General features: G+C 51.0%; 9 protein-coding genes across 9 annotated transcripts; 5 read left to right on the top strand and 4 right to left on the bottom strand.

The window, feature by feature from the left end:
* Positions 1-147: 147 nt before the first annotated feature.
* On the bottom strand, positions 148-2643 carry BDQ94DRAFT_166836 (WD40 repeat domain-containing protein; the record flags this gene model as incomplete). Its single annotated transcript, XM_026770647.1, has 2 exons — positions 148-1589; positions 1638-2643. 2 exons carry the CDS (start codon positions 2641-2643, stop codon positions 148-150), a joined length of 2448 nt encoding a protein of 815 aa, XP_026630700.1.
* A 2492-nt stretch (positions 2644-5135) lies between these two features.
* Positions 5136-6348, top strand: BDQ94DRAFT_166835 (D-isomer specific 2-hydroxyacid dehydrogenase family protein; the record flags this gene model as incomplete). The annotated part of the gene is made up of 4 exons (XM_026770646.1): positions 5136-5458; positions 5512-5564; positions 5614-5701; positions 5754-6348. 4 exons carry the CDS (start codon positions 5136-5138, stop codon positions 6346-6348), a joined length of 1059 nt encoding a protein of 352 aa, XP_026630699.1.
* A 383-nt stretch (positions 6349-6731) lies between these two features.
* BDQ94DRAFT_91935 (uncharacterized protein) lies at positions 6732-9025 on the top strand. Its single transcript, XM_026776843.1, has one exon. It carries the CDS (start codon positions 6959-6961, stop codon positions 8759-8761), a length of 1803 nt encoding a protein of 600 aa, XP_026630698.1. The 5' UTR covers positions 6732-6958; the 3' UTR covers positions 8762-9025.
* Positions 9026-9676: 651 nt separating this feature from the next.
* On the top strand, positions 9677-11500 carry BDQ94DRAFT_136818 (NADH:flavin oxidoreductase/NADH oxidase family protein). The gene is made up of 4 exons (XM_026764949.1): positions 9677-10137; positions 10200-10864; positions 10920-11273; positions 11330-11500. Exons 1-4 carry the CDS (start codon positions 9963-9965, stop codon positions 11387-11389), a joined length of 1254 nt encoding a protein of 417 aa, XP_026630697.1. The 5' UTR covers positions 9677-9962; the 3' UTR covers positions 11390-11500.
* An 86-nt stretch (positions 11501-11586) lies between these two features.
* Positions 11587-13708, bottom strand: BDQ94DRAFT_182939 (Zn(II)2Cys6 transcription factor; the record flags this gene model as incomplete). The annotated part of the gene is made up of 5 exons (XM_026774280.1): positions 11587-12471; positions 12524-12724; positions 12818-13403; positions 13456-13550; positions 13649-13708. 5 exons carry the CDS (start codon positions 13706-13708, stop codon positions 11587-11589), a joined length of 1827 nt encoding a protein of 608 aa, XP_026630696.1.
* A 273-nt stretch (positions 13709-13981) lies between these two features.
* Positions 13982-15984, top strand: BDQ94DRAFT_91923 (uncharacterized protein). Its single transcript, XM_026776842.1, has 5 exons — positions 13982-14111; positions 14172-14266; positions 14319-14393; positions 14456-15172; positions 15222-15984. Exons 1-5 carry the CDS (start codon positions 14070-14072, stop codon positions 15841-15843), a joined length of 1551 nt encoding a protein of 516 aa, XP_026630695.1. The 5' UTR covers positions 13982-14069; the 3' UTR covers positions 15844-15984.
* On the bottom strand, positions 15979-17028 carry BDQ94DRAFT_166830 (SDR family NAD(P)-dependent oxidoreductase; the record flags this gene model as incomplete). The annotated part of the gene is made up of 3 exons (XM_026770645.1): positions 15979-16217; positions 16284-16699; positions 16751-17028. 3 exons carry the CDS (start codon positions 17026-17028, stop codon positions 15979-15981), a joined length of 933 nt encoding a protein of 310 aa, XP_026630694.1.
* A 282-nt stretch (positions 17029-17310) lies between these two features.
* On the top strand, positions 17311-19156 carry BDQ94DRAFT_182938 (cytochrome P450; the record flags this gene model as incomplete). Its single annotated transcript, XM_026774279.1, has 5 exons — positions 17311-17692; positions 17742-18042; positions 18094-18314; positions 18364-18711; positions 18768-19156. The coding sequence occupies 5 exons, from the start codon at positions 17311-17313 to the stop codon at positions 19154-19156; spliced, it is 1641 nt and encodes a 546-aa protein (XP_026630693.1).
* A 136-nt stretch (positions 19157-19292) lies between these two features.
* BDQ94DRAFT_182936 (amidohydrolase family protein) lies at positions 19293-20922 on the bottom strand. The gene is made up of 3 exons (XM_026774278.1): positions 20612-20922; positions 20448-20555; positions 19293-20387 (listed from the first exon to the last, which is right to left on the bottom strand). Exons 1-3 carry the CDS (start codon positions 20845-20847, stop codon positions 19442-19444), a joined length of 1290 nt encoding a protein of 429 aa, XP_026630692.1. The 5' UTR covers positions 20848-20922; the 3' UTR covers positions 19293-19441.
* Between the last annotated feature and the right edge of the window lie 312 nt (positions 20923-21234).

The raw sequence follows: 21234 nt of genomic DNA, 5'->3' as shown, positions 1-21234 counted from the left end.
ATCATGAAGTAATGAGTTGGGGAATAGAATGTTTGTTGAGGTATAGCTGAAAAAAAGGAAAAAGAAAAAAACTGCAAGTAACATGGTATCTCTAAATCACGGCTCCGCCCAATAATGCAGGATAATGCACTAGTCATACACCCATGGCTACAAAAGTAACGTTTCATGCTCCTCGTCCCCCAGCGTCCACATCCATCGCTGCTGTCGCTCTCGCTCAGTCAACATGCATCGGTCGTCGTCGTCCAGCTCTGTCTCGCGCAGCCACTCGTTCGGCCGATCCCGCAGCCCGTATCGTTGTCCCCACTGCCGTCGCTCGTACTCCAGGAACCCGCCAAAGTGCTCGTCCGTGTTGGCCACCCAAATCGTGCTGCCATCCGGCGCGTAGTCCGCGCCGCCGATCTCTCCAAAGAAGTCGTGCACCTGTCGACGCTGGTATGTCTGTGCGTTGACCACGGCGATGCGGTCCGCCGGCTCACACAGGAGCAGGGTGCGCGGCCCGCCGCCCACTGGCGACCAGCGCAGTGACCGGTATCCTGCCACATCGGACTCGATCTTCTGGAGCATCCGCCACATGCGCACATCCCAGATGATCGCCGTTTTGTCCTGATTGCTCGTGGCGATGTGGTGCATGTCGGGCGCCCAGGCGCACGCAAAGCCGAAATCGCGGTGTCCGCGCAGGGGGTGCACCGGGCGCCCGGTATCCGCTTCGACGACCCACGCGTCCGCCGAATCGCCAATCAGCACGCGCAGGCGCCCGTCCGGCGAGGTCGCCGTGCAATTGATGGCCCGCGAGAGCTCGTGGTCCGCCACAAACGTGTTGGTCTCGCAGTCCAGCACTCGCAGGTGACGGTCATTCGACGCGAAGATCCCTTGTGGGGACCGGCTCGTCCGACTCGGAATGATGTCGACATGGTTGGTGATGCCATTCGCGTCCTTGGTCACATACCCTTGCACGCCCGGGCCCGTCGTGCCCGCTGCTCGCACGGCATATTCGCCCGAAAACCCGCCCGCGATGGTCGTGTCGTGCGCCGACTTCATCGTCGAGATCTTAACGGGGCCCTGCAACCCCGACTCGACCGTCGGCCGGGACAGATCGAGGAGGCAGACGAGATCGTCATACGCGGGCACCCACGAGTAGACCTTCGACTCGTGTGCAAAGTGGACGGTATTGTATGCCGCCACCGACATCAGGTTCCGCAGCTGAAAGTGCTCGATGGTGGCTTTGTGTTCCGTGTACATGGCCTTGCCCCGGAAGTACGACTCCTCCTGCGGCAACCTCGCGCCAGGCCGTTGCCGGGAATACTCCAGGTTGTGGTACGATGTATATGACTGGTCCCGCAGCTCGCGCACATATGCCCGCTTGATCCGCAAGGCATCCCACCAGGGGATCTGTTGCAGATCGTAGAAATCTCGCGTATACCCCGGCGGCCGATAGATTTTCGGCGGAGGGATCCAACCGATCAGATGCGCAATGGCGCTGCGCGGGAGTTGTGCCGACGACATCGAAAGACTGGGGATCGAGGAGGCTGCGGACGACTGGTACAGCCACTGGGCAATAAACTGGTCCACGTTCAGGTTCCTTTCGCGGGCTATCACTGGTTAGCATTTGACAAATGACGTAGAACTCGGGGACATACTCGTTCCAACTACAGGATCAGCAAAGTGCGTCTCGCCCGTCGGATCGGCATTGCTGGAATCGTCCCCTTCGGAGAAGACATTGCTGTAATCGTCGCGCATTGAACCGGGCCCCAGATCAAGTGATTCAGGTCCCGACGGTAAAGGTTGGTCGTGATAGAAGTCTTCCAGCTCTTCCTCCGACAGATACGCCGTGCCGTGCCGGGTTTCCATGTCACTGGCGACATCGTCCTCGTAAGCATCGCCATCATCCGAGTAGAACTTTTGGGTATCATCCGGGTCGTCCTCCGCGATGGACTGCGACGTGGACCGGTTCTCCATCACTGACGGCTCATAGTCCATGATCAGATCGGTCGCCTCCCCATCTTCGGTGTCGCTGGAGATCGTGGACGAGACGGGGTGCACGGTTACCGGGGTATCTAGCGACTGATTGAGGAGGGCTGCCACGCCGACGTGTCCGCCAATGTAAGGCTCCAGCGGGACGCCACCCATCTCCGACAGCGCGTCCGTCATTTCCGAGTCCGAAACGTACCATTCCACCGGGGGCGACGACGGGTTGGGCGCATGGTCGGGCACAGTCTCACGCACCAGTAGATCGTCGCGCGCCCTCACCGCATTCACCACCTCGGACGGGGTGGCATAGGGCCGATCGGAAGACTCGAAGACATGCGTATACTGGGGGACGGCCATGAAGGCGGAGGCGGCCAATTCGCTCGTGTTCCGATCGTCTGTATCACCGTGGATGCCCGCCTCGGAAGCGTCCGAGCTGACGGCGGGCGCTGGGTCTTCGACGGACGGCATCTGCACCCGAGTCGACGAGGAGGCGATGGGCGAGGGCAGACTGTCTGGGGTCCACGGATGCGAGGATCTGGGGACGGTGCATGCTGACGGGCTGCGGGCGCGGGTGCTTGGGGGCCCAGGCAGGACCGAAGTGCTGGAGGAGGACTCGGAGGCAGAGGAGGAAGACGACGAAGACGAAGGGAAATCGGAGGTCGTCGGGCCAGGCATTCCGATCAGGGCGCAAAGTTGGCAACGGGGCTGGCCACCGGTCGATTGGGGCGAGCGGTGGGGAGGAATAATAAGCAGGGAGTGGAATTTAAGTAAGGAAACGAGACGGAGGAGGGATCAGCCGTGATTGGCACTGGAGTGGGTTGCACAGGGATGAGGGCCGGTCGGTCCACGTTGTTTGGCCTCCGATCGCAAACCCCGTCGGATCTGGACTTCTGCAGCCGATAAATCGAGTTTCACCCCGCAGGGCGTTTGCCCACCTCCCCCACACCGAGGAATAAGCCTGGGTTGACTCCAAGTGTGGGACAGACACCGCGCTAACTGGCAAGAAATGGGCAAAGAGTCAGTGTGTGTTGTGCGTTGTGTGACCAACCAACCATGAAGGTCAGTAGTGGTGGTGGTGGTGGTGGGTGGCTTAGAAGTGTGGGATGAGAAGGAAGGAAAGACAGAGAGGGAAGCCAGTGGGAGGCGGACAGAAGGAATATGGAAGAATCCCGAGGTGGAGGGGCGGTGTCGCACCAAGTAACACCACGAAATAACACCACCAATAGTGACTACTACTTCTTGGGGGTGCAGGGATGGTTGGCCGGTGAACAAATTATAAGATGGAAGTGTATGCCAAAAGGTACCAAGGGAATAAGCAAAACACCAGACAGGACTGAGAGGGGATGGGAAGGGGGAAGGCCAAGAGGTCGTCAATCATACCCAGTCAGGCAGGCTGCAGGAAAGAGGCAGCAGCTGCCGCAAGTGAGGAGGGAAAAGAGGCAAAACGTAGTATGAGAAAATGAGACAAGTAGGAGGAGTGCGAGTAGAGAAAAGCAAAACAGAGAGGAAGAAGAGGAAGAAGCAATTGTCAAGATGGAACTGACAGAGAACGTGGATCCCGATCGGGCCTGTCACATGGAGGGGGTTGCCGATCACGAGGCAGACAGAGAGAGACCCTTTTGGAGACCAGACTAGTAGAACTTTATGTAGGGATGTTGCTGCAGTTTGCGAGTTGGTGAAGTTTAAATGATGCTTCTCTTCCTTCCATCCTACTGTAACTTAATTAAACACTAAATGTGAGTAAGAGTACGTTTGTAGCACTAAGTATAGAGTAGTAAGTAGGAACTGACATGGTCTGATCTGACGGGAGGTACATGTCCGTAGTCATGGCATGCGAGATGGTTCAAATCCCGATCTACATTCCATCCCTCTGATCGGATTGGTTTCTTTTTCTCCTGTGTCTGACCCAGTTACTATGGAATCTTAGTACTACTAAGTACTAGTATATGCTCACTCAGCCTGATTTTATCTGTCAGATTCCCCTCCCCCTTTTGAGGCTCTCTCACAGCAGCCGTGGAGTGTATCTCAGAATACTTTTGCTTGTATTTACCTATACTTGCCAAGAGAAGCCCCCACAGACAATACGAAGAAAAGAGCGTTGAAACACATCTGCCTTCGCCTAAACACGGTGTAAAAGTATACTGACTCCCTCTAAGAATAGTAGCATAGCGTCGGTCCTACTATTGTTCCGACTCCGCTGACTGGTCACGACAACCTGGGGATATAGTAGTACTTAGTAATTGGTATTTACTCCTGGAATGACTTTCTCAACTGTCCGCTCAGTCTATTTTTAAGTGTATTTATCACCCACTGCGTAGGTCCATCTCAGATACTATCCCCCGCGTTACAGTCGTGTTTGGCGCTTAGTCAAGCCCCATCAGTCTTCTGATTAGCCACTATCAAGGGCGCCTGTAGTTCCTGATCAGTTTCAGAGCAGTCTAGTCGAGCCAACGTTACCTCTAAGGCGACTAGCAATAATACTATTCTTATGGCCTTTGAAAGTGAGAAGACCCTAACCAGCTTCATTGATCGACAGCAGCAACAACAACAACCAATGCACTGCAAAGTTGATGACGAGACTGGTCGCCTCACCTACCGCTGCCATATGGGCATAGTACTGACGTCTCAAGGGAAATTCCTGTATGATGAGTTGGTTCCGTGCCGAAGCTTAGAGGACACAATTCCGTTTTTAGAAGAGAAAGACCGAGAAACATTTCTATCCTTTGCTAGACAGATGCTCGCCTGGCTCCCCGGAGGAGAGAAAGACAGCTCGCGAGTTGATAGATCACCCATTCCTCAAGCTTGGTGGTTGATCTACCGCCACGTTGCTTTTAGGCTTAAATGATATCTCGAATAGTCTTCATCATCAAAGGGAAACCTGCTGGCGGGTTCTGTCCAATGGCCATTTAGCATAACATTGCACTCCTCTGTACTACCGAAGTGAGTCGAAGTGTAACAAATGCTGTTCCATAATTGGCCCCATAGGCCGAATGACTGCGGGGTATGTGCCTGATACTAGCACAGCTTCTTATCTCGCATTGATAACGCATCATCGCCCCCTCACTTCTCACCCGTATCATGTATGTATACCTCAGCACCTCCACGGTGTTCTCGCATTATCAACACCATAGACTTCTGGATCTACACAAACTCCCAGATATCCTATCATGGCCTCCCAGGAATTCCTGTTAATTCTCATGCCGTGCGCTTTTCCAGACAAATGGATTACCAGCATGAGGAGCGCTGTCCCCCACATCCGCATCGAGAAACGCGAAATTGACAGGAATGCTACGGAGCTGCCCACAGATATCTCCCCCGGGACATGGAGGGATGTTACAGCACTCTTTACTTGGAAGCTTCTTCCGCCCAAGGAGCTGGTCCCAAGTCTACAATATGTCCAGCTCTTGAGTGCCGGGTGCAATCATGTTATGGGGACCTCGCTATTCGATGAGACTGACGTCGCGTTTTGTACAGCGAATGGGGTTCATCCGTGGGTTTTATCTCAGAAGTATCGTGAAAGAAGGAATTCCACTGACGGATCAGACCTCAAATCACAGAATGGGTTTTCATGACATTCCTCGCCTTCCAGCACCATCGTACGTTGACCACACCAATGAAAGGAACATAACACTGACGATAAAACAGTACCCGGATATCTGGAGCACCAGAAGCTCGGCCAATGGATCGATCCCACATCGGACGAAGACACCGAGGATGCAGTTGGTCTCAGAGTGTAAGTCTGACTTTGGGTTCTATCGACCCTATATCGACTGACACAGTATCAGTGGAATAATGGGCTATGGAAGTATCGGCCGGCAATGCGCCCGGGTCGCCAAAGCCTTCGGCATGGATGTCCATGCCTTCACACTGCACCCACGAACCACGCCCGAGTCCCGAAAAACAGATTCATTCAGCGAGCCAGGTCTGGGGGACGAAGACGGTCAATTTCCGTCCAAGTGGTTCTCGGGCAAAGATCAACTCAACGAGTTCCTAGGTTCGGATCTCGATTTGCTGGTGATCACTGTCCCGCTGACTAGAGAGACGCGAGGTATGATTGGGAGGGAGCAGTTTAGACATCTCAGCAAGAAGAAGGCATATGTAAGCAACATTGCACGCGGGGCAGTGATCAAAACAGATGACCTCATGGATGCCCTAGATGCGGGTCACATCCGAGGAGCGGCACTGGATGTTACGGATCCGGAGCCACTGCCGGCTGACCATAAGCTGTGGGGTTATAAAAATGTTATCATTACGCCTCATTGTAGTGGGAACTCAACCCACTATAACGACCGTGCTATCAAGATACTGCAGTGTAATTTGGAAAGACGGGCTCAAGGGCAGCAGCTTCTCAACCAGGTTGATAAGGGCTTGGGATACTGATATCGATGGACGAGAATTTGATGATAACATGACTATTCACCTATATAGACTTATAGACAACTCGAAGCGTTAATCTGAGATCCACTGAAAGAACCTTGAGATCCATTTTACAGGCTTTGCACCTGGATCGTAGTAGGTGCCTCAGGCAGACTTACATCAAAGGCGGTGGCATTTCGCTTGTCTTATCGAGAAAATGGCGGGCGGAAGTCAAGCGCGGCTCTGATCGCCGAATTTCCCAGGCACCGATCATGGCTGACTCTATACACCTCGCATACGGAGGTGTCTGCTGGTGTCTGCTGCATTGGCTATAGCCTCTTTCCTTTTCCAACTCATGCCTCCAAGGGATCCGCAATAAGAGCTACGTCAAGGTATACAGTTTGTCTGCGAACTCAAGCTCCATGCACCGACAGCCGCCACGTGCTTCAGTGATGCCGGGTCCATACGAGTTCCCCACTACAATTAATCACTTTCCCTGTCGGTGGAAACAATCCCATTCATCGACCGTCCCACACTGCCTGCTTAGTTCTCCACCCCTGTCTTCATCCGCCTACCCTTCTCTAGCCCTCCATTCCTGACAGAAGAACACCGGCATCGGGGAGGAGCAGAACAGATGGAAGCCCATATCGGTTCGGACAACGGCCCCGGGCTTTCCGCTCCGACGTACGGACTCCCACATTTGATCGACGAGAAGGAGGAGGGCAAGTATCCATTGCTGCTTGTCTACCTGGCTGAGCAAACTTCAGCCGAACAAGCTTATCTTGCTGTTCGCCTACAAGACTTCCTCGGAAAGGAAAATGTTACACTCACGAGATGGCAACCGTCACCGGCGCTGCTATGTCGGGTCGCCATCCAAGGCTCTTATCCAGACAGCCAGGCTAACATTCACGCAATGGCTACCTTGGCATATCGGGCTGGATGGACAAGATTCCTTGTAGCAGATGGCCTCACCCAGCGTCAGCTGCATGGGAATCTTCGCATGGGGGAGGACCCACTTCTTTCACTGGTCATGGTCATTGTCAAACCAGAGCCAGCTACCTTACCCCCAGCCGGCGATTTTTGCGTCTTCGCAAAGCGGACCACTGTAGGTGGGAGCAGCGAAGCCGAATTCCTTGAGAAACTACGCAACGTGCAACCATCAAAGAAATCTGCTATGCATAACGTTCAACGCGATCGATATGACGATCCTGGCCTCACTCTTTATGAACCAGACCGGCCGCCATTTACCATCGACAGAGCGACCTATCTCAGTCATGAAGAACGTTTCAATGTTGCCGAGGCCTTATTGACAAAATACACGCCTTTGCCACCGGAGCTGGTGGGTCAAGTCTTAACTTATCTTTCAGGCGCCAACGAGGGTCCTTTAGGGCTGCCGTCGTGGATATACCACAGCGCACAGCGCTTGAACATCTTTCTCCTGTTTCCGGCGACACCACCCGAGCTTCATCAAATTCAAATTATCTTTCAGGATGCCATCGAGGACTACCGGAAGATCGAGCGCTCCGGTGTCCGGTCATATACCATCACCTTTATCCCGTGGGAATATCACAGAGCCAGGTCTCGCCGTGAAATCGCAAACCTGTGGGAGGCGTATCGGCTTAGAGCAGGGGACAACTCAGCCCCTTTTAATATCTACTTTCTCCAACAAATTCCTGCCACTCAAAACGCTCACGACCTCGAACTAGGAATTGTCAAGTACGAACGGGGCGATTTGCCAAATGTTGCACGAATATCTCTGAAAAACATAATCATTGACAGAGGCCCGTGGACCGAAATGATGAGGAGACGAGGAATATCCGCAGAACACTACATGTATAGTAAAAAGGTCGAGCCGGAGTTACTGTATTCGCCCAACCAGCCATTCTACACCAACCCGCCGCGATGGCTGTCAGCAAAGAAAGGACAATACACCATACCAGTGTTTTATCTCACGAATAACCTTCCCACGTCCGATAAAGACAATATAGAAAGAGAAATTCGCACAATAGGCGAAGTGGAAGAGAATCACTGGGGAACTAAGATCGCATGTTACGTTCCCTGGGACAATGAAGCCGACGGCACCCTCGACGACGTCTGGAAGATCTTCTGGGAAGTCTTCACCTATCGCGGAGAGCGCGACAGCCAATTCCCTATTTTCTTCATCGACGCACAATCGGCGCTGGATAACACCGTCCTAGTTGTCCATCCAGATCACTTGTGGTTTGACCAGTCCAACCATAGAGCGCTGGCAATGCTGCAGAATGTGCTGTATCCCAGTGTGCGTGGGCTTCAGTATGGTCGGGTGCCGGGTCGAGAGGCGCATACTGTGCGTGCTAATGTTAGCACCGGCAACATGTTCTTCGAGGAGTTTACGCGGCCTCGGCGCTTTCCGAGACCGGACTGGCCTTGTCATGGGTTTACGGCAGCGCAGGTGTGATGTTTACTGTATTCTGTCTTTTCATTGGTTGTATGATGACCTTGTGTTGACTGTCATTCCGAATGTTAAATCCGGACTTGACAGATAGTCCCGTTTGACTCTAGAGCAGATCGTGATAGACTCGTTGCTTGGCAATTCCATATGCACGTAACCACGATTCGTGGTATATTCACGTACTGGGATATCAAGTGATTCAGGAACGGACTACCGAGCCATACACTCCAATAGAATAAATCGAACAATTCCGAGAACTTACTATCGAATGATTTTTGATGTACCCATTATGAATTGGAGGAAGTCACTGGGATAGAGCAGTTCATCGAACGGCAGCCGGATTTGACCAAGACTTTAATTCTCAATCCCCAATGACTTACTCCCCGCGTATCTCTTTACTTCAACCGCCGTCGCGTCAGGCTGTAGTAATTTGTACTCAAGCTTTCGAGTCCACAATTTCGGCTGTCTCAGACTAGCAGTGCCCACCTAACTCCAGATGGGGCTTGTACCAGGAAACGCGTGCAAGTGTATCGCTCATGCCTGGGGGTTCCTTATTATATATAAGTAACATCGCCACCAGAGTCTTCTGGCTCTTCTCCCCCCTCCTCCGCTCTCCATAGTACAACCATCTGGCAGATTCTCAAAACAGCACACTTCCTCTGCAGCAATCACAAGATCTACGAAGCCGAGGCTCCTCCATCCCCGCTTCCCTCTTATATAGAGGTGCAAACAAGGACCGTCTGAGAATGATACCCGAAACCCGAGCAGAATCTAAGTGGAGACTTTATCTCGGCAGTCGGAGCTCAACCGGACCCACCCACTCTCGGATCTCGATCGAGTTCCGACATTTTTGCCAATATTGCCCCAGAACTCGCAACTTTTCCTTGAAACCGACGGGATACTACGCTTTTCATTGGTCATCTACTCATATTTAAGATGATTGCACCGTCGCGCGACTTCCGGGTCTCGGAGGCATATGATTGATTTATCAGGCTGGTTCTAGAAAGAAGCGGGAAGGAAAAAAAAACCCTGGGAGGCGATTATTGAGCAAGGTGGCATTCTTATGTGACCAATTTCGAGTTCAGGGGCGGGCAGGTACATGCTTCCCTGGAGTCTATAAATTAACTGCAGAAAGGCAACAAGAACCCACTTTGCTATTTCATATCGCAGTTTGATTTCTGGTGTACCCTACATTCGAAAATCGACCATGGAGTCCGCAATTTCAGAACACCTGACCCTTAAATGTGGGCTGCAAATGAAGAATCGTCTGGTGAAGGCTGCAATGGCAGAACATATGTCTGATAGCGACAACTTGCCCACTGAGCTTCATAATCGCGCTTATGCCGAGTGGGGACGCGGCGGCTGGGGGATGCTTTTGACAGGTAAGTTGCCGCTGTGCATGGTATTGGCAATTCATGAATAAGCCGTTGAACGTTTGAGATAGGAAACGTCCAAGTTGATAGAATGTACCTTGGAGATGCGCGTGACGTTGCACCAAACCCGGCTATCGAGCCAGAGTTGATCCGCAGATGGAGCGAGTGGTCCGCTGCTTGTACCAAGCACGGCACGCCAACAGTCATGCAAATCTGTCATCCTGGAAGGCAATCTCCCACGGGTGCTGGCTCAAGGTGCCTCACAGCCAAAAATGTAGCGCCTAGCCCCATTCCTTTGAATCTTGGTTCGAGGATCATAGATAGGGTCGCGACCTCGGTGATTTTTGGTACCCCGAGGGAAATGACCCAGAAGGATATCGATCGTGTGGTTGAGCAGTTTGTTTATACGAGTCGTTTGGCTTCACAAACGGGATTTCAGGGGGTGGAATTGCATGCTGCCCATGGGTACCTTCTGTCGCAGTTTCTTTCGCCCACGGCGAACCTACGGACTGATCAGTATGGCGGTTCGCCGGCTGGTCGTGTGAAGATTATTGTCGATATCATTCATGCGATTCGCAAAGCGGTCCCAGCTACTTTCTGTGTGGGCATAAAGTTGAATTCGGTCGACCATCAATCCGAAAGTGCATTGAAGGCCTGTGTTGAGCAGCTCAAGCTGATCGTTGAGGCGGGAGTGGGCTTTGTTGAGATCAGTGGTGGGTCGTACGAGGATCCCCAGGTAAGATGATCTGACCCCTTGGCATGTGGTTAGTTGCACAGCTGATGATGACCAGATGATGAGTTCTTCCGCATCAAATAAACAGCCCGAGAAGTCCGCTCGGACGGTGGCTCGGGAGGCATTCTTTCTGGAGTTCGCCAGCGCTATCCGAGCGCAATTCCCAGGGACTCCATTGATGGTGACGGGCGGCTTCCGTACTCGAACCGGTATGGAGAAAGCACTGATTGATAAGGATTGCGACATGATAGGGATTGGACGTCCGGCAGTTCTTAAACCCACGTTACCGAATGACATCCTCTTGAACCCAGATGTCCCGGCAGAGAGCGCGCGGCTTGTCACGCAACAGATAAAACAGCCTTGGATCCTCAAGATGTTGAGCAATAGATCGGTTGGAGCCGGCCTTGAGAGTGTAAGTGAAATGTATGTGATTGGGGTGCCACTCGCTAACATTACTTCCATTCTCAGACATGGTATAGTAGCCAGATAGAAAGACTCGGTCGCGGGCTTGCCCACACGACTGCGTGAGACTGTTGCGGGCGCTGCGGCCTTTGTGCCAGTATGGCTGACTCGTCTTATGCTATATATTGCCAATTTTTCTTAAACGCTCATGAGTATGGGTATTGGCGTGGATCGGAGATAGTTTGTTATAGTAATGATAATTATCAGCGAAAGAGAAAAGCGATACAAGAGAATGACCATTGTAGTACAGATCATGACCTCGGTTAAAGCGTATATCCCTCGATGGAGATTGTGTCAGCAGGCATGATGCACCATTCAGGATTCCACGAGAAAAGTTCGAGGCTGTCATCCACCAGGCTATTTAGCCATGGATCACTCTCACTCATATTAGACATTATCTCTCCCGGGTTGGCTCGGGTCCATGACAATGGCCCATCCGTAAATAGTAAATCAAGTATCTCTGCCGTGATCATACTCTCATCAATCATAGTCAACAACAGCGTATCAGGATTGTTAAAAGCGGTCCTGACAGTGTCAACGAGCGGCCTCAACCGATCAGCACATACGGCTGCTTCACCCCATCGTTCACCGATGTTGGTGAGAAGCTGAAGACACTGAGGAATCGAGGTCTGCAGCATCTCATGAGCCCTAACTTGTAGCGGTTCATAATTCCGTGCTGACCAGCATGCCTCGAGCGAGATGACGGCAGTTTCGAAGAGAATATGTACCCCATGCCAAGGATAGAACAGCCTCCGACGCCGCTCCTGAGCGAGGTAGTCCTGTATCAAAACGGATGATGCGTTTAACACAGCTTTCCAGTTGTCTGAACCTCTCAATCTCAGACGCGGCGTGGGCCGGTGGATGCGTGCCATGAGGTGGTGAAACTGCACATGTTTGAATTCAAGCATATCATACTTTGTGTACGACTGTGCCGTCTCGTACCACTGTTTCAACCTCTGGGTGATGCTTTCAATCCATTCATCTATCGTGTTGTTGCCGAACTTAGTCAAGTCTTCTTCTAGATGAAGCACTCTATGAACTTCTGTCTCTAGTGCACGGTACCGACATATATGGTACGCCACAGACTTCTTGCTCGGCCTACTGGTGGAGTGTTCCGTATGGAGATTTGTCTCTTCTACTGTGGGAAACTGGAATTTCTTGAGTTTCTCAAAGAGCCACAGGGTCGTCTGGGAAACCTACCTTTACCGTGATTGCCTCTTCCGGAAATGATAAGGGTAGGCGGAGGTTCGTACATAATGACCTCTCCATACCGTACGCTACCCAAAATAGTACGCTTCGCTGATAAGGCTCACCATGAACCAGTTGATTGCACTCCAGATAGAGTCCAAGATTGAGGACAATCCGGACTGCGTTAGAAATGCAAGTCCAATTGTCTACCCTCTCTGGGCACATATGGGCATAGTGAGCTAGGAGCAAAGAAATTTATAGTGCCTGAATCTCGCTATGGTCTGTCATGGCCTGTAGGTGTTTTACGGCGGCGTTATAGAAAGACTCCGAAGCCACTCGAGCTTGGTAATCGGCCTTCCAGGTCAATGTCATCGCAGAGATTGCAAGTGCGATAAGCAATACAAAATATTCGAAATGCCCCAGGCCAGCATCAGTGGGTACATGGTGGATCGGGAGAGCATTTGGGTCCTTCAGGTCCTGATGCTGGATCCTGTTCAGTATTTCATTTACCGCGTTTTCTGACACGCAGGGGTACTGAGGCAAGTGGATGTCGACATAATTCTGAATCATACGATTGATTGCAGAAAATGGAACACTACGTAAATTAATGGGCGCGCCGGGATTGTGTCGATTATTCTGTAAGCTGGGATGTTTCTCAGGAGTGGATTGTCCCCGTTCCCGGGCTATTGCCAATGGGGGACAGGAGGGCCGGAAGAACAATGAAGATGAGGCTTTGGAGTCGAGAAACGAGTTCTGAAAGGGAATGCCAATGGATATGGTGGCCTGTGCCACGGCCGTAGTGATGAGATACGGAACGTTGGTGGAAGCGGCGTTGAACGAAAACAGTCGTGCTTCGAGCTCTTCCACCTGAGCTTCGAGTGACTTGACGAAGCTTGGAACACAATGTCAGTCCCCAGTGACTATAGACGAGATGTGATATATACCTTCTGGGGACTGCCTCCTTGGAGCTAGGATCAAAGCCCAAGCAAGGCAAATTTGCCAGTTTGCATGGAGTACATGCTGGGAAGATGAAGTCACACTATTGGTGCATGGCCGCGTTAGAGAGGGAGTATGGATGTAGCACGGACGTTACAGCAACAGAAGAAATAATTGGAAGAAGGTATTGTGGGATCGAACCTTCGTTTTGCGCTTCCGGCAGCGGGAACATACTTTAGTTGAGCGTCTCGATCGTGGCATTGTTGGCGGCCAACATGCATGAGACAATATAAAGTCAAGAGTGACTGCGAGATAAACAGATCACTGCTGTGTATTAATATCTACTTAGTAATAGAGACAGATTTCCCCGCATCACCTGATAAGGAAGAGAATCAACCAATTGCATCAAAACAAGCCACATCTACCTTACCCCTCCAGGCTTAGCGTACTGTCACAGCACCCCGTGATGGTGCTAGACCAGAATTGGATCGGTCGTCTCATGCCCACTTCGACTCTCTCCCAAACAAAATAGCAGTTAAATCGAGTTGTTTGTGCTCTGAAACACACTAGACCACAATAAAGCAAAACAGGCTGTTCACTTCGATTGTGTGATAAGTCAGAGATGCTGCCGACGTGTACCCGTTGCAGAAGCCGGAGGATCAAGGTACCTACCTTCCCTTATCGCAATTATCATCAAATAGTAGACTAAGGCACGTTCCTGCAGTGCGACTCCTTGCTTCCAGCGTGCGCCAACTGCTCTAAGCATGATGTTGAATGTACCTTTCGAGATGAAGCTTTGCAAGCAGATGTTACCCGAGGGTCAGCAGGACGGCGTCCCACACTCAATCATCCATAGGCTCATCAATCACAGCTATCTCAAGACATTGCAGGATAGAATCGAGAAGCTAAACTCTGAGCTAGCGTTGAACTCTCAAATCTCTTCAAGGTGAAAGGACGTCGTTGCCAGTATTATCTGCCTGAAGCTAATCTGACTATGGAGGGCGGAAGTGGCCTTACAGAGAGGTCTCCTGATGGCATGTCAACACGGCCTTCCTTGGTCTCTTCCTTCATTCTTATGCCTAAATCTGGTAGAGATATGTACCTAGATCTTTCACTCTCATCACGTCTTGTCGAGGTCACACTCGAGGTACTTTCACAACACCACAAAACAAATGACTGGAGGACTATTGATAAAGAAAGTGACCCGTTACCAGATATCCCGCACCTTGACAGGTCCATGCTTACACCTGGCGTGGTGCGCGGGCTTCTGAAAGACTACCATCGCTTCGTTCGACCAAAATATGATATCGTGGAGCTTGATATTCTGAGCCATGACGGCATCCACCTACGGAAGCTCCCGGAAATGCGAAGGTTTCAGATACTGATGGCCTGTTCTATTTCCGCCGCCCAAAAAACGTACAAATCTCCAAATTGGAAGCCGTTCGCCCATACGTGTCGTGAGTGGGCTAATGACTTCATCGCCCCAATCATTTGTGCTGCGGACGCAGATTCTATGAAAGCTATCCTACTACTTCTCGTATATGAACTGGCTGATCCAACTCGCGGCATCATCTGGGAACTCCTCGATGTTGCGCGAAGAACATGCTTGCAGCTAGGCTGGAACCGAACCGCGTCGAACTCCAACGACTTCAATGGTCATGAGGAATCACTTTTAGCTGATCCTGTGAGAACCCATCTCATGTGCGTACTTAGGGAAATTGAAGGGTGGGTACAGCACTGAATTCATTAGTCCTTCTTGGCTCATCTTTTGTAGGTCACTACGAACGGTATCCAATCGGCCAATCTTGTTGATCGAAGATATGTCATATTGCGCACCGGAAAAGGATATATCTTCTATCTTATACAGCAAACTATTCCACGCAATCTACGGTACTAATCGAATCGGTGATGCCGAGAGCTGCCCTTTTGTTGGTGAAGTCTCAGGACTGCTTGATAGGGCCGATGTTATTGCAGATGCTAGCCCAGCATCCCAGGAAATCTGGCTTGTCCTCCTAGCAACCTGTGTCAGGCATAAGCAGTGCGTGGCCTGCTATCAGGAACCGGACGACCAGCAGGGAAAGGGAATGAGGACATTAAGACGTAAGATTGTCAGGGCAGCGGCAGAACTTTTATCGAACACACACAGAGCAACCTTCATTGAGGAAGACTTTGTATCACCGATTATAGCGTGCTCAAGGGCCCTTATATCTGGATGCTCACTAGCGACAGCTATAGTGAAGAGGTGGACATCCTTTCAGTCGCACTTCAGAGACTTGATTCTATGCAGCGAAATCCTAGCCTTCTTCTCTTCTCATTGGAAGGGTGGCCAATCTTACCTTCATGCCTGGCAAACTATTATGGACCTTTTGCATAGCCATATGGAACATAGAAGTTGAACCAGGATAGTCAATATGGCAAGCACGGTGTCATGCAAGTCATTGAGGCTTAAAACTATAGGAGAGAAACATCTCATCTATGCTGAAAATTTCCGCGAAAAGGAGTTGAAATGCGGGTACTAGCAATTTCTCTGTTCAACCGGAATGACACGTTGCTCCTCGAAGAATAAGAAGCCGGCCGCCTTCAACCCTGACAACCTTGCCGTCCATAAAAGCGCCCGCCTTGCTGATCAACCACAGCATGGTCCCTACCATGTCATCCTCGTTCCCTGCTCGGCCCGCTGGAGCTTCCGCCGCTAGGTGGAGATTTGAATTGGCATCTGTCGTGGTCATTCCGGAAGGCACAATGCCTGGTGAAATCCCGTTGACGCGAACTGTAAATGAGATTAGATGAGTGTCGCAGAAAAAAATGATGGGTGGTGCTACGAGCTACAACATACTGTAGTAGTCTGCGAACTCAGCGGCCATGATCCGTACAAGGTGATCAACCGCTGCTTTAGACGTCTGATAGCAGGGCACAAATTGATGATTATGCACACTAGCTGGGCTGCTCAGCATTAGCACGCAGCCTCGACCATCGCCTTTCGCGGCTGCTGTGCCCAGCAGGCGTACTAAACCCGCAGTCAGATAATATGGTGCGAGCACGTTCAAGCGAAAGGTTTGTTCCCAGCCTTGATAGGGGGCAGACATAGTCGCATCTTCAAGGTCACCCAGACTGCCGCCAGGCTTATAAGTAACCTCGTTCATATAGCGTACTGCGGCGCAATGTATGAGAGCATCAAGTGAACCGCGTATTGATTTAATTGCGGCGACGACGGCTGTGACACCTGCCTCGCTGGAAAGGTCGCCATGTATTCTAGAATTGACTCAGAATAATGTAATGACCGGATATGCATGGGGAACAGACGTAACTACAGAGGTCGGAGATAAGTCTTCAGATCGGCTGAGTCCTTGAAGCTCTGTCTTGGTCTCCTCCAGGGAACGCTCATTGACATCGATGAGAATGGTGTTGGCCCCATTCACTGTACAACCTCGTGCTAACATACGACCTATACCGCTACCTGATAGCAAGATGTCAACATTAAGCCAGTTGTTTTCCTTGGATGGTATTTCACCTGCACCGGTAATGGCGACCCAACGGTCTTTAACCTCGAAGAGCGCTCCCAGACGCAAGTTGCTTGCCATGACAATATCAGAGACTCAAGATGAACCTTAGAACTCCGGTCGATGTACGGCAAATATGGTTGTCCTTATCTCAGAGGAGGATGGAAATTACGGAAGATGAGTTGAGAACCGCTCGCTATTCTCCGAGCTTTCGGCCCACTTCGACGCCTTCCTCCGACCTGCATATCGGAGTCAAAGAGTTACTTCTCACATCTACAATGGCTAAATGGACCATGACATTGTCTAACACCCCAAAGCCATCACCATTGTCAATCATTTGGCATACCAGCAGTTCCGTTCACTATGGATGCTCTACTTGATCATTATTGGCCTTTTAACCTCGTCATTGTAAGCCTCGTGGCTGCAGGAGTGCTTACAATTGCGATTCTATCATATCTACGCTACCTCTATTTTGATTTCCCCAGTATTCAAGGTATTCCAGAAATCCCTGGGGGTGAACTCCTGGCAGGCCATCTGTACCAGTTGGGAAACGACCATGCTACCACCGCAGAACGCTGGTCACTGAAGTTTGGCTGGCCCGTCTTTCAGATCCGAATGGGACACCGACGAGCGGTGGTGATAAATTCGTTCAATGCCGCCCGGGACTGGATGATCAAAAACCAGTCCGCGACTTTGGACCGCCCATCGTTCTACACCTTCCATAAGGTAGTCTCTGCAACCTCGGGTATGTAAAATGGGTAAATGCATCCTTTAAATCCTAATGATAAGTATAGCTGCCACGATCGGAACAAGCCCTTGGGATGAGCGGACGAAAAAGCAGCGACGAGTTGTCGGCTCCCTGACTACCGGCCCGGCTATCCAGAAGTTACGACCCATGTTAGATCTAGAGACGTTTTCGATGGTATCAGGAATCTATAATGACAGTCAAAACGGGCGCATTGGTATTGTTCCGCATATCTACCAGAAGCGCCTTGCGCTGAATATTATGATGATGTTCTGCTACGGGACACGATTCGAATCTATTACCGATCCTCTGCTGCTCCAGATCCTTGAAGACGCTAGCACTATCGCAAGGTGAAGTATTTGAGCTTTGCGAGCCCAGCACAGTCCTTCTAACTTGACTAGTTTCCGTTCTACCAACTCGAACCCACAAGACTTCATTCCTTACTTAAGATATTGGAAGAAGGAAGGAAGGACTGCCACAGCTCTGGAGGTCCGTGAACGTCGGGATAAATGGTTGGCCACAATGTTGGATGGCGCTCGCGAAAGTATCCGCCTGCGAACTGGAGATAGGAAATGTGTGGCCAAACTGTTGTTGACAGATGAGCAGGAAGGCCTGACAAAACGTAAGTACCTTTCTGTCTGAATATATAAGTTTTGGCTGATTATGGATAGTCGATGTCAAGACAATACTCGGTGGCCTCATGTCAGGAGGCTTCGAGACCGTGTTCTCGACCGCTATTATTGCAATCGGTGTCTTATCAACCCCAGAGGGGCAGTTAATACAAGAGAGGGCCTACGCAGATATCTTGAATTTCTACAACTCACCAGAAGATGCATTCGAACTTTGTGTATCTGAAGAGAAGTGTGCTTATGTCTCTTCTATTGTCAAGGAAACGCTGAGGTTTTACCCGCCACTCAAACTTCTTCCGGCGCGGCAATCCTTTAAAGAATTTATGTACCAGGAAGCTGTAATTCCAGAAGGTGTTCTCATCTACTTGAACGCGCAAGCTGCGAATCGAGGTATGGGCGTTTGCCTTGTTTTGTTTTGGAATATTCGGCTAACCTATCAATCCCAGACAAGACAGTATATGGCCCGGATGCGGATGAATTTCGGCCAGATCGCTGGCTAAAGGCAGAGCATGATATTCCCCCGCCTTATCACTTTGCCTTTGGTGCAGGCTCGCGCATGTGTACGGCGGTAAATTTTTCAAACAGAGTCCTATATGCGACCATCCTTCGTCTCATTGTCTCATTCAGAATGGTGGAAGAGGAAGAATGTCCGCCGAATACCCACTATGTGCACTATAAGCGCGATCCGACGGCGTCGAACGCCATCGCGTCGGATTTCAAGGTGCGGTTCATACCAAGGGACGAGAATGCATTGCAGCGGATGTTTGAGCGATCGCAAGAGCTGTGTGCAGCTACTATAGCGGAGACCGCTGGGACGGTTATGGGCAACCCATGAGCATAACAAGAAGCACGTTGTATCTAGAAACTACGAGAACAATTAGCAAGAGCAACCGGGTATTCGAATGACCAACTTTTTTAATGGGCTCAGCCTCTCAATTATAGAGGTCTTAAACCTGATCAAGTGGCGGAAACGTACCTCCAATGCGAGTTTTGGAGTAGTTATTGGGTTGGGAATTAGGTCATCAATATTTCGGCTTTTCTTTTGAAACACAGCTACATCGAGTACCCTGGGCTGATTATTACTCAGAATATCTCTACTCCCAAACATATCCAGATAACACTAGAACATGCCCTTAGGCAGACCATCAATCTTCCACACTCTTCCATCTTTCATGACAAAGTCGACCTCCCTCAAAGCCCCCGGATCTTCCTCTGGATTGCCACACAAAGCAATGATATCCGCCTGAGTTCCCTCCTCAAACCATCCGAACCGTCTACCACACAGATCTCCTCCACAAGCCTCCCACCCACCGACAGTACAAGCCTCCAGAACCTCACTTAGTGGGATACGCGCTTGGACCATGAGCTCCAGCTCTCGAACATTCTCACCATGAGGATAGGTGCCGGTATCCCCACCACAAGCCAGCCTCACTCCCATCTCATGCGCCCTCTTGACCCCACTCAAGATCTGATCAAACCGTCTTGCGTGCAATCTCTCCGCTATAGCCAGCGTCGGCACCAGAATCACACCCTTCTTCACCATCTGCTCAAACATCTCATCTGTAGTTTGATACGCATGCTCAATGGTGGACACTCCTGCCTCAATGGCAGCCATCGCACCCTCAAGCGTCGCACAGTGCGCTGAAACTGGACATCTGGCCAATTTCGCCTCTGCCACGATCGTCTGCATCTCTTCCTTCGAAAATACCATGTAATCCGGATTCGGTTCCTTGGGAGGATGTAGGACACCCGCAATATACGGGTGTTGTTGCGCAGGGGGATATCGCATGATTCTCCTTCGGTAGTCGGCGAAGAACTTGATGATGTCTGCACCAGCAGCTATGCGGCGACGAACGGCCTGACGACATGCCTCTACACCGTCGACTGCATCGGCACTGGAGGGGAGGCAGTGACCCCCTGCGCTGTTTTCTGTCCGACATTCGAAGGATCCGGTGCTGGCGAGGACTTTGGTGGCTACAAATAGGCGGGGGCCGGGAGTGAGGCCTCGAGCGATGGCGTCGCGGATGTTGGCGTCGAAATCTTGCATTCCTTCGGAGCCGAGGTCTCTGTATGGAATGAGCTACTGTATCCTCTCCACTCAGGTGGGAGGAAGGCTACATTCATACCTATAGGACGTGTACCCAGCTAGCAATGCTGTGCGGCAGTGATTAACTGCTCGGACCATGCGTTCTCCAATGCTTTCATCGCGCTTTTGCTGGAGTGCTCCTGCCTCACTGATTTGCTCAGTTGCGATTATGGGACTTATTCAGATACTTTTGGGTGAACTTACTCGTACGAATGGAGAAAGATGTGCGTGTGCGCGTCAACCAGTCCAGGCAACACATACTTTCCACTGAGATCTATATCGCCAGGCTGCAGAATCTCGGATAATGGTGTCTCCGCGTCGCGTTCAAAGACACGCACAATGAGGCCACTGATAGGATCGACCGTGACAGAGACATTGGGACGGAATACCTTGAGCTTGGGATCGAACAAGGACGACGTATGAATGGTGAATTGCGACATAGTGAAGTTCACTGCTCCATGGGTTCCGATCTACCATCCAAAATCGATCAATTGTAGGAAGCACATGAGTCCAATTTACTAAATGAGGGGTAATCGACATGAGGGGTATGCAATATCGCAGCACTGCGCAACCAGGATAGAGGCAGTCGCTGAATGCCGAGCTGACGTGGTCCCTCAAGCATCCCTGCAGCGGTGCTTGTTTATCGGCTATCTTCCGAAACCTGGGTGACCCCGCTCGAGAGATAGGGCTTCTCGGTGATAAGATAGCCTCCAGAGGGGTCGTATCCAGACCCGGCGATGGTCTCGGCTTAGCCCGTCTACTTCCTCATTTTAGCTGCGGTTCACCGATGACTCTTCATCGGTTGGAGTTCCTTTGCCCATGAGGGA

This window comes from Aspergillus welwitschiae (genome assembly GCF_003344945.1).
Source record: "Aspergillus welwitschiae strain CBS 139.54b unplaced genomic scaffold BDQ94scaffold_4, whole genome shotgun sequence".
Taxonomy (NCBI): Eukaryota; Fungi; Ascomycota; class Eurotiomycetes; order Eurotiales; family Aspergillaceae; genus Aspergillus; species Aspergillus welwitschiae.
The sequence above is the reverse complement of the archived record's forward strand: the minus strand, read 5'-3'. Positions and strand labels throughout refer to the sequence as shown.

Excerpts from the sequence above, each read along its gene's own strand:
- BDQ94DRAFT_91935 (XM_026776843.1), top strand. The coding sequence starts at position 6,959 with ATGGAAGCCCATATCGGTTCGGACAACGGCCCCGGGCTTTCCGCTCCG.
- BDQ94DRAFT_136818 (XM_026764949.1), top strand. The coding sequence starts at position 9,963 with ATGGAGTCCGCAATTTCAGAACACCTGACCCTTAAATGTGGGCTGCAA. Across the intron at positions 10,865-10,919 it reads GGTCGTACGAGGATCCCCAG|ATGATGAGTTCTTCCGCATC; the intron begins GTAAGATGATCT and ends GATGATGACCAG. Across the intron at positions 11,274-11,329 it reads TTGGAGCCGGCCTTGAGAGT|ACATGGTATAGTAGCCAGAT; the intron begins GTAAGTGAAATG and ends TTCCATTCTCAG.
- BDQ94DRAFT_91923 (XM_026776842.1), top strand. The coding sequence starts at position 14,070 with ATGCTGCCGACGTGTACCCGTTGCAGAAGCCGGAGGATCAAG. Across the intron at positions 14,394-14,455 it reads AACTCTCAAATCTCTTCAAG|TGGCCTTACAGAGAGGTCTC; the intron begins GTGAAAGGACGT and ends GGAGGGCGGAAG. Across the intron at positions 15,173-15,221 it reads GTACTTAGGGAAATTGAAGG|GTCACTACGAACGGTATCCA; the intron begins GTGGGTACAGCA and ends CATCTTTTGTAG.
- BDQ94DRAFT_182936 (XM_026774278.1), bottom strand. The coding sequence starts at position 20,847 with ATGTCGCAATTCACCATTCATACGTCGTCCTTGTTCGATCCCAAGCTC. Across the intron at positions 20,556-20,611 it reads ATCTTTCTCCATTCGTACGA|TGAGGCAGGAGCACTCCAGC; the intron begins GTAAGTTCACCC and ends TGAGCAAATCAG. Across the intron at positions 20,388-20,447 it reads GCTGGGTACACGTCCTATAG|AGACCTCGGCTCCGAAGGAA; the intron begins GTATGAATGTAG and ends CATTCCATACAG.